Here is an 11,519-nt window from a genome sequence, read left to right on the forward strand (position 1 = left end):
GCCTCTTGGCTATTGTGAAATAATGCTGCTGTGAACATGAGTGTGCAAATATGTCTTTAAGTCCTTGCTTTCAGTTCTGGATATGTAGTTGACCCTTGAACAGTGCTGGAGTTAGGGCCACCGAATCTGTACAGTTGAAAATACATGTATAATTTATAGTTAGCTCTCCATAGCCATGGTTCCTCCATTTTCGAGGTTCTGCATCCCTGGAGTCAGCCAACCACATATTATGTAGTACTGTAGTATTTATTGTTGAAAAAAAATCCACATATAAATAGACTGACATATCCATGTATAAGTAGACTTCAAACCCATGTTGTTAGAGGGTCAGCTGTGTACTCAAGCGTGATTGCTGAATCTTATGGTAGTTCTGTTTTTTGAGGAACCTTTACAGTGTTTTCCATAGTGCTTGCACCATTTTACAATTCCACCAACAGTGCATAGTGGTTCCAGATTTCTCCACATCCTCACCAATACTTGTTTTCTGTTTTGATAGTAGCCATCCTGATGGGTGTGTGGTGATACCTCGTTTTGCTTTTGATTTGTGTTTCTCTGACGATTAGTGATGTTGATCATCTTTTCATATGCTTGTTGGCCATTTGTAAATCATCTTTGAGGAAATGTCTATTCAAATCCTTTGCTCATTTTTAAACCAGGTTATTTTTGGCTTAATTGTAGGAGTTCTGTATATTCTGGATATTAATCCTGCATCAAGTATATGATTCACAGATACATTCTTCCATTTTGTAGGTTGCATTTTCACTCTGATGATTTTGTCCTATGATGGACAAAAACTTTTTAAGTTTGATGTAGTCCTCTTTGTCTGTTTTTGCTTTTGTTGCTTACACTTTTAACTAGCACATCCAAGAAATCATTGCCAAGGCCAGTGTTATAAAGTTTTTATCACTTTTTGGAAAAAGAAATTTTGTAACACTGTGGCCTTGGATGTGACATTTAAAGTACAAGAAACAAAAGCGAAAACAAAGAGGACCGCATGTATTTTGAGTTAATTTTTGTATATGGTGTAGGATAAGGGTTCAACTTCATTCTTTCGCATGTGGCTATCCAGCTTTCTAGCACTGTTCGTTGAAGAGACTGTTCATTCCCTGTTGAATGGTCTTGGCACCCTTGTTGAAGGTTATTTGACCATTTGTGTGAAGGTTTATTTCTAGACTGTTTTTCCCCCCCTGTTGTTCTGTCTGTCTGTCTTTATACCAGTACTGTTTTGACTACTGTGTTTGAAATCAGGCAGTGTGAGTCCTATAACTTTTTCTTTTTCACAATTGCTTTGCCTGTTTAAGGTACTTGGGATTTGATATGAATTTTAAGATGCATTTCATTAAAAAAAGAAAGCTATTGGAATTTTGATAGGGCTTATGCTTAATCTGTAGATCGTTTTGGTAGTATATGGACATCTGACAATATGAAGTCTTCCAGTCATGAACATGAGATATTGTTCAGTTTGTTTGTACCTTCTTTAATTTCTTTCATCAGTGTTTTATAGATTATACTTAGATTTGCATCTCTCACTTTTGTTGACCATCCAAGTAGACCTAAACTGTTTTGATTTTTGTAATACATTTTTGTTGTGAAATATGTGAAATACCAAAACTTGCATAAAACTGAAATGTACAACATGCAGAGTAATTATAAAGTGAACACCTGTGTAACTAACACCCAGATCAAGAAATAGAGTAAGACCAGCACTTTTGGTATTGCTTTTTGTAGAAGTAACTATCTTGATTTTTTTTAATTAGTTGTCATCTTCATTTTCATAAGTTTTACCATCAGGATTTGTGTTCCTCAGCAATATAATTGGATTTTTGTCTGGTTTTGAGCTTTTGATAAATGAAATTATACCATATATACTCTTTTTGCCTTCTTTCCTTCAGCATTCTATTTGTAAGGTTCATGTACATAATTGTACTTCATTTTCAATATTGTATAGTATTTCAGTAACTGACTAAATTACAATGTAAGTTATCCATTCTGCTGTGTTATTTACAGTTTGGGGCTATTACATATAATGCTGGTGTAAACATTCCCTTTGTTTGTATATAGGCAGAGAGTTGCATAAGTTTCTCTAGGAATATTTTTGTTGTTGTGTTGCTAAGTCATTTCCTATACTTTTGCAAGCCCATGGATTCTTGCAAGCCTACCAGTCTCCTCTGTCCATGGGACTTCCCAGACAAGAGTACTGGAGTGGGTTACCATTTCCATCTCAGGTGGAGGGAGTGGGGGATGGAATCTTTCTGCCCCAGGAGTTGAAGCTGCCTCCTTGGCAGGCTTATTCTTTACCGCTGAGCCACCTGGGAAGCCCCCTCTAGGAATATTACCTAGATGTAAAATTGCTGGATTGTAGAGTATGCTAATCTATAAGTTACAAGATAATGGCATACTTTCCCAAAGTGGTCATATCAGTTTATCCTTCCGCCAGTACCATGAGAATTTCCATTTTTTACACTTTTGGCAGCGCACAGTCAGAATGTCAAGTTTTAAAGTGTGTGTTAAGCTCATTTCAGTTATAATTTGCATTTACCTGATTACTATTGAAGTTGAGCATGCTAACTTAGGCCTTTTAATCATTTGACTTTCCTGGACATTGAAATTTTTGCCTGTTCTTTTATTTGGTTATTTATCTCTTTCCTGTTGGCTTACAGTTATTTTTAAAATTTGTATCCTAATTGTTAGTTCGTTAATGTTGCAGATAATCTTATTTCACTCTTGAGGCTATTTATTTTCTTTTACATGGAGTCTTTTTAAATAAGAAAAAGAAGCTCTTAATTTTAATTTAATCAGACTTATGGAATTTTTTTCCTAGTGTGGTTAGTGCTTCTTCTGTGTTGTTTAAACAGATTTTTTTTTTTTTTTTACTGTTTATGGATGATATTCTCTTATAGTTCTAGTGTTTGGTTTTTATTTTTAGATTTCTAAGATACCTGGAATTGATTTTCTTTGTATGTGGTTTTTAGGTAGGGAATTCATTGTTAAAATTTGTATGAAATTCAGTTGTTTTAGGTTGCTCGGCCATTACTGGGTCTTTGTTTCCATGTAAATTTAGAATCATTTATTAAGTATTTCATTGAAAAATTATTAGGCTTTTGGTTGATTACATTGACTCTGCATACCAATTTGGGAAGAACATAGCATCTCTGTGTACTCCAAAAAGTCAAACTTTTGAAAGTTTTATTTCTAGAATATTTTTTGATGCTGTTGAAAATTGCATTTTGTGTGTGTTTGTGTTTATTGCTGGTATGTAGAAACGCAGTGGATTTTGGTGCTATTGACATTTGCCATATTCTTTGATTCTCTGCTTGCTGGATCTTCAGATAGAGGAGTGATAAAGTCTCCAGCTATAATAGTAGGTTCATCTGTTTCTCCTTGTAGTTCTACCAGTTTTTGCCTCATGTATTCTGCCATTCTGTGAGATGCATGCACATTAAAGATTGTTATGCTTTTTGGGTAATGGACCCCTTTATCATCATGAAATATCCCTCTTTATCCTGAATAAATTTCCTTGCTCTGAAGTTTGCTCTCTCTGAAATTAATATGCCATTCCTGCTTTCTTTTGATTTGTGTTAGCATGGTATATCTTTTTTCATCCCTGTACCTTTAATCTATATGTATCTTTATATTTAAAGTGGACTTCTTATGAGCAACATATGGTTGAATCTTGTTGTTTGATCCACTTTTACAGTCTTATAAATTGGTGTATTTAGGCCATTAAAGTTTAAAATGATTGGATATTTATCCACCTATATTTGCTATGTTTGTTACTGTTTTGTGTTTGTTGCCCTCATTCTTTATTCCTATTACTATCTTCCACGTATTTTCTGTCTTTTGTGGTTTTAACTGAGCATATTATATGGTTTCATTTTTTTCCTTTCATAGCATATGTTAAAAAATTATGACTTTTTTTTTTAGGGTCCCAGAGTTTACAGTATACATTTACAGCTAATACAAGTCCACTTTCAAATAACACTATATTACTCTAGAGGTAGTACATATATTTTATAATAACAAAATATTTCTGATTCCTCTCTTCCATCTCTTGTATCAGTGCTGTGATTCTTTTTATTTTTACCTAATCTTGTCTATTTACATAAGCATACTCAATTACTGTTGCCATTATTTTTTTGAACAAATTGTTATGTTATGGATTAAGAATAAGAAAAGTGAAAGTTTTTATCGTCTGGTGCTCTTCCTTTCTTTATGCAGAGCTGGGTTTCTGACCTACCTTATTTTCCTCCTTTCTAAAGAACTGCTTTTTAACATTACTTGTAAAGCAGGTCTGTTGGCAATTTAGGTCCTCAATTTTAGCTTATATCTTTGATTTTTTTGAAATTTGTATATGATATGCCTAGTTGTAGTATTTTGGGCATTTGTCCTGCTTGTTGTTCTCAGTTTCCTAGAGCTGTGGTTTCTGTCGGATGTCAATTTGAGAAGATTCTGTCATTATTACTTAAAATATTGCATCTATTCCTTTCTCCTGTCCTTACCCTCCTGTATTCTCATTACTTGTATGTTACACCTTTTGTAGTCGTCCCATGGTTTTTGGATAGTCTGTTTTTTGTTTTTTTTGTTTTTTTTAAGTCTTTTTTTCTCTTTGTATTTTAGATTTGGAAATTTCTGTTGTCATATTCTCAAGTTTAGTGATTCTTTACTCAGTCTATTAATGAACCCAGAGGCATTCTTCAGTTTTGTTCCTGTGTTTGATCTCTATCTAGCATTTTTTAAACTCCTTTTTAGAATTTTTCTGCTTATATTATCCATCTGTTCTTGCATGTTGTCTGCTTTTTTTCAATTTACATCCTTAATGTATTTTTTAAAAATTCCTGATCTAATAATAATGTCAACATTTCTGTCATATCTAACTCTGGTTCTGATGCTTATTTAGTCTTTTCAAGCTGTGTTTACCCTTTTTAAAATGCCTTGTAATTTTCTGTTGAAAGAGGAATGTAATGTACAGGTCATCTCTAATTTATGATGATTTGACTTAATTTTTCAACTTTATGATTGTGTGAAAACAACGTGCATTCAGTAGAAACTGTACTTCGGTTGTTGATGTCTCCCTAGCTAATAATATGCAGTATGAGTCCATGTTTCTAGACAGTGGTGGCAAGGTCTCTGGGCAAAAATGACTTGTGTTTCACTTGACGGGTCTTGATTACTGCTTTTCCTTCAGTTGTGGCCTGGGATTACTTACTTACTTAGTCTTGACAGCCTAATTAAGTGCTGTTGATGCTGCTGCTAAGTTGCTTCAGTCATGTCCAACTCTGTGTGACCCCATAGATGGCAGCCCACCAGGCTCCCCTGTCCCTGGGATTCTCCAGGCAAGAACACTGGAGTGGGTTGCCATTTTCTTCTCCAGTGCATAAAAGTGAAAAGTGAAAGTGAAGTCACTCAGTCATGTCCAACTCTTTGCGACCCCATGGACTGCAGCCTACCAGGCTCCTCTGTCCATGGGATTTTCCAGGCAAGAGTACTGGAGTGGGAAGTATTGTTAGTGACTTACAAAAAACATTCATATTTAATTGCTTTTAGTGGAAAATTCGATCTGAAAACCATTAGCAATCATTCCTAGAAGTAGACATCGTGTTTTTTTAAAAACAATTTGAATGAGATTAGTAATCTAGTAGAAATGACTGTTTAAAGGAATCATTGGATATTTTTATATATTTGATGACTTTCTCAACAAGTTTCTAAGACATAATGTGAAAAATGATAATTCATTGAATCATGTTGTTAGTAAATTTCTGGCACATTAAGTTTATTATACATTTGTTACTTACAGACTTCGCCTGCATCAAACCATAAATCATTTACTTTTAGTAGGTTGAATAGGACTAAAATCTCATAGCCCCTCTTTTATATGTACATTTATCTTGTCAGTAAAGCTGTCTTGAATGTGCTTAAAGTAATGAAACCTTAGAAACTTAGTATTTCTGATTTTCTTATCGTACCAGAGTGTTCTGGTATTGATCACAATAAATCATAGTTTTGATCACAGCAAATCATAGTAATAAACTATTAGGAAAAACTTGTTAAACTTCTTTTGTGTGTATGTTCCTTGAACTGAATTTCATACTATGTGCTTGTTGCACATAATTAACCCATAATTGCAACACAGTGTGGAGTTTAGTCTTTTAGAAAAATATTCATATGATCTGTAAGTTTGGTATTAGCTTATCTGGTAATGTTATTTTTCTTATCAAGTTCAGAGGGTAGAGGCTTTCCAGGTGGCTCAGTGGTAAAGAATCCACCCACAAATGCAGGAAACACTGATTCTGTCCCCAAGATAGAAGATCCACTCTAGTATTCTTGCCTGGGAAATCCCATGGACAGAGAAACCTGGTGAGCTATAGTCCATGGGGTTGCAAAAAAGTCGGACACGATTTAGCGACTAAACAACAAGAGGGTAGAGCTGGTCCAAACAAGGATCTTTACTGTGTTGGCTGATAGCCAGCTGTTAGTCAAAAACCTAAGGTATTCAGTGATGACCAGTCAAGCTCAGGATAAGAATGGTGCCCTCTTCTACCTTGTTGCTTTAGGCTTACTAATTTCAAATGCATAAATATATGTTTTAACCTGTTACAAATATAAATTCATTGGTTCTGTTATGAAAATAATCATAAATGGATAATAGTTATAGCATTTAATCATAGTATAATCTACTTTACATTTTATATCTGCCTTTTTGTTTTCTCTTACAGTAGATCCAAGTGATTTGTACATTGTAGAACCCCTCAAGTTTTCTCCAGAAAAAAAGGTAATCCTTTGTTTCCTTTCAAGTGTATTGGTGTGTTATGTGGATGTAGATGAAGAAATAGGTGAAAGTTTTACTATAACCTTTACTGGTCCTTAAACTTATTGTTTATTTTCAATAATGGTAATGATTTGTTTACAGGGTCTGCAAACTGTGGCCCATAGGCCATATATGGCCTGTTTTATTATGATCCTGGGACCATTTTTAAAGGGTTATAAAATAAAAGTGAATGTGTAGGAGAGAGAGTATGTGACCTGAAAAGCCTAAAATACTTACTGTCTGGCTTTTACAGAAAAAACTTGCTGACCCCTTGTTGATAGTCATTCCTATTATCAGTGCATGTCAGGCAGTGTGTATACCTATTCCTGTAATCCTCTTATCAACCTGAAAATGATACTTTCCCCAGTTTTTAAGTGAGAAAACTGAAACTCAGAATTTGTATCTTCTTTAAATGACCCATTAAAGAGGTGGCAAAAATCAAAATATACTTAGACATTTTTGGTTACAAAGTGTGAGCTTTTCTCATTTTGCCTCTGAAAGTAAGTTGTATTTACTAGAGGTCCAGATAGCTCAGTGGTAAAGAATCTGCCTGCCAATGCAGGAGACGCAGGTTCTATCCCTAGGTGTGGAAGATTCCTTGGAGAAGGAAATGGCCACCCACTACAGTATTCTTGCCTGGAAAATCTCATGGAGTGAGGAGTCCATGATGTCACAAAAGAGTCGGGCACAACTTAGCAACTAAGCAAACAACGTTTGTCTCTAGGCTAAAGAACTTGACCGTTAAAACCAAATAGCCTAGGATTCAATCCTAACTTGGCCACTTACTGCCATGTAACTTGGACAGGGAATCAAACTTATGAACCTCGGTTTTCTCATTGGGTAGTCAAGGACAAAATGCTCACCTTTCAGGGTTAGTAAGATACACATGAAAGCAACTGGAAGAATATATGGCATATAATAAGCATTCAGATACCTAATCTATATTCAGAGGTGACAGATGAAGAATTTGGTTGAGTAGTATTACAAAGTGGAAAGGTAGTTATGGTAGTACCTGTATAGGAAATAACAGTGTGTTTTGCTGTTTATAATACTTTCACTTTCCACCAGGAGGTGGCACTTTATTCCAGCAGCTCAGCTGTCTGAATGTTTGATTAGGTAACTATCAGAGGTCTAATTCCTACCCTTTCTTTTACTTGTGTTAAAGAAGAAACGCTGCAAGTACAAAACTGAAAAAATTGAGACCATAAAGCCAGCTGATCCATTGCACCCTGTAGCCAATGGAGACATAAAAGGAAGAAAACCTTTTACAAACCAGAGAGATTTTTCTAATATGGGAGAAGTTTATCACTCTTCTTATAAGGGTCCTCCATCTGAAGGAAGCTCAGAAACTTCATCACAGTCAGAAGAGTCTTATTTTTGTGGCATTTCAGCTTGCACAAGTCTGTGCAATGGACAGTCCCAAAAGACAAAAACTGAGAAGAGGGCTTTGAAACGAAGGCGATCTAAAGTCCAAGACCAAGGAAAATTGATAAAAACTTTGATACAGACTAAGTCAGGATCACTGCCGAGCCTGCATGACATAATCAAAGGAAACAAAGAGATCACCGTGGGAACATTTGGTGTTACAGCAGTCTCGGGACATATCTAAAATTAATCGAACTTTTCATATTGGAGACTTTTCGTTGTTCTTTGAGGAACAGTCTGTGGTATTTGAAGGGTATGGGGAGGGAGAACATATAAATGGGAAAAGTATTCAGAAATTATGGTTTCTGCCTTTTTAAAAAGTAGGTGGGATTATGTCAATCTTGGTTAATGAGCTGCAGTTTTATAAGACTGCAAGGACAATGATAGACATTTTATAAAGATGTTTTTTCACAGATTAATTACTGGGACAAAAGTAATTTGGAAGCCCAGTTCCTTGGGTGGGATAGGAATGAAAGCCTAAACCTCTTCCTTTAGCTTTGTTCCTATTTCTTGCACCTTCCCATATTTATGTGCCTTTGTCTATTTATAATGCCACTGGAAGAGGAGGGAGAACTTTTTCTGTCATTTGATTTCTTTTATAACTTTGTTAGTTTTTGAAGCTGCAAACACTACAAGGCTTTAAAGTGATCTGCGCCTGGCGTTCAGTAAAGATCAGTAAAGAGAGTGTAAAGATCCTAAAGACTTGGCCAGGTAGGCTTTTGTTTAGCAAACTCACCTGAAACAGACACCTGATGGAATTTTTAGGTCTATTCTTTTAGGTAAGTGGTGATACTTTTAATATTATTTTCAGTTAACTTATTCACACTAGTTTCCTTTGGTTACTAATTCAGCGAGAGGAAAAAGCAACTACATAATTTTTTTCTTCAAATGATTGGTATTTGCAAATAATTTTTTTTTTAAGAAATTCACGTGTTAGACACATTTAGCCACTTTTAAGGGTTTCCTTTAGCTATGTTAACATTTTAAACAATCAAAATAAGCACTAATCCTCGTGACTTTGAGATCATTGTTTTCTCTTACAAATGGAAAATTTGAAAGTTTGTCCAGTGAGTCCAGGCCTCATAATCACTGCCTATGTACATATGCACAAAACCAGCTAGTGAGTTTGTCAAGCCTTGTCTAATTGGTCAAGTCTAAAGGGATTATTACTCCTTGGTGTTTGCTTTGTATTGGCTACAAATGTGCAGATATACATGTGTGTTGTCAATGTGTTTGTATTCATTTTGTCTCTTTTCTTTAAAAATAATTGGCAGTGACTTTGAATCAAATGATTTCTAAGTATGTGTTTATACAGTAATGGAGTAAACGTGGAAAGTTTCTTTTTGAAAGGGAGAGAGTTCACTGTTCTGTGTTGTAAGATTTAAGTTATAAGTTATTGAGCACTTTTAGTAATAACTGTTTTAAACTTGTCTAATACCTTATGGGGGTATTGTTTGTAATGTGACTTATTTGAAGCCTCTTTTGTTTGTTTAAGTTGCTGCTTTACGTTAACAGTATGTTTTAGATGATTTACATTTTTTTCCAGTCTGTACAATTAGCCATTCAGAGCAAGAGGGCCTGATTGTATGGAAACCCATTGAAAAAAGGTCCAGATGAGAGCAGAGGTAGAGCGGGAAGTTACACCGTCTGTGTGCAGCATCCAGGGTTGTGGAAAGAAGACTTTTAATAATGTAACTACGGAGCTGTAGTGCCATTAGAAACTGTGAATTTCCAAATAAATCTGAACACTTGTCTTTATTAATTACTGGCTCTTCTGTTCTTTGAAGGAGAACTTACAAACAATACTCTGAACATAGATTTGTTTTTAAAATTAAAATTTTAAAAATGAATTTTTAAAAATAAATACAGCAGCATCTTGTTAAATACTTGGTTACATTCAGCCAACTACAAACTGATTGAACTTTCACATAAATATTTTGTTCCCAGTACAGTCAGAATTTCACCATTTCAAACACTGAAAGAGAGTTTTAAATATTCAGTGGATTACACATAATGTGCCTTTCTTTACTAGGGTGCCATCTCTAAGACTAATAATTTTTCAATTTTTTACATATATAAATATAGCACATTTTTACAATTTGGGGTTTGTTTTTCCTCTCTGAGATTATACTTACCTGAGGGATAAAAGCAAAAAGTCTTGCCAATAATAGATTTTGTGCCTGGTGAGAAGCAAATTATATGTGTGTGTGTATATAAAATAGGCTTTCAATGTTCCTTGGTAATCAGCTTCATTTTATTTCTTCTGATATTAAGAAAAGCTTTAAAACAGTAAGAAGAAACCGAGGGAGCTGTAAGAGCAAGAATACAAAATAAAGAAGTCCTTTTAATTGGATTTTTTTCAGATAGAGTTATAAAATTTGAGGAATGAAATCATTTTATTAGGTAAGCCTTGCACAGAAAGGTGGCAGTTCTCTATTCTCTGCCACTACACCCCCCAACATTCCCATGTTGCACCCTGACCTTTGCCAAGCATTTCTTTCTCCCTAGCAGCAGCTGTTTTCAGCACTACATCGCCAGTCACTGTGCTTATTTTGCTACTTACTTACTTGCCAGTTTTTGATGTGCCCCTAATTTGAATATGTAAACTTGTCAGCATGAATATGAAGTAGATATAAATGTATATTTGTTACCCTAGTCAAACAAATTTAAAATCATAGAATAATAAGCAACATGTCCATTTGGAATTGTTTTAATTCTCCATTTTATAGAACAAAACTATGCAACAGAAGCATGAGACATGCCTCCAAACAATACAATAATGATGGCTTTCTTAAGCTCCCTTTACACCCTGATTTTTCTTATCCCATTCCCGAATCACTTTTCTTTCACTAAAAAGAAAGTTCTCTTTGCTGTAGGGGAGGGGAAAAACTGACACTCTCCAAATAACATTTTCAGATAAACCTAATTTTCTGTTAGGGCAAAGACAATGCTTCCCGTCTTTGTCCTTGACTTCCAGGAGTGGCTGAAAGACGGACTTCCCTTTTACCATTTCAACTCAACACCCTTAAAAGTCAACAGCTACAGGAGAGGAATCACGATGGTGGAGGAGTAGGACGTGGACCTTCCCTCCTCCCACAAATACAGCAAAAGCACATCTCTTGAGTGGCATGATTCACACTGAACAACTACTGAATGCTAGCAGAAGACCTCAGACTTCCAAAGGCAAAAAAACTTTCATGTAACAAGGTAGGACTAAAGGAAAAAGAGGGAGAAAGGAATCGAGACAGGACTTGCACCCCAGGGAGGGAGATGTGGAAGAAAGGTTTCC

At 35.2% G+C, this 11,519-nt stretch overlaps 1 protein-coding gene across 1 annotated transcript in view; it reads left to right on the forward strand.

Annotated features, from left to right (window-relative positions):
- The window catches only part of SUCO (SUN domain containing ossification factor), a 67,045-nt gene extending 58,631 nt beyond the window's left edge, over nt 1-8,414 (forward strand). Inside the window, exons 22-23 of the mRNA XM_052653551.1 lie at nt 6,714-6,769; nt 7,971-8,414. Coding sequence (XP_052509511.1) covers nt 6,714-6,769; nt 7,971-8,414 — 500 coding nt within the window. The remainder of the gene's footprint in view (nt 1-6,713; nt 6,770-7,970) is intronic.
- Nucleotides 8,415-11,519: the final 3,105 nt, after the last annotated feature.

Source organism: Budorcas taxicolor, chromosome 16 (assembly GCF_023091745.1).
Source record: "Budorcas taxicolor isolate Tak-1 chromosome 16, Takin1.1, whole genome shotgun sequence".
In the NCBI taxonomy this organism is placed as follows: domain Eukaryota; kingdom Metazoa; phylum Chordata; class Mammalia; order Artiodactyla; family Bovidae; genus Budorcas; species Budorcas taxicolor.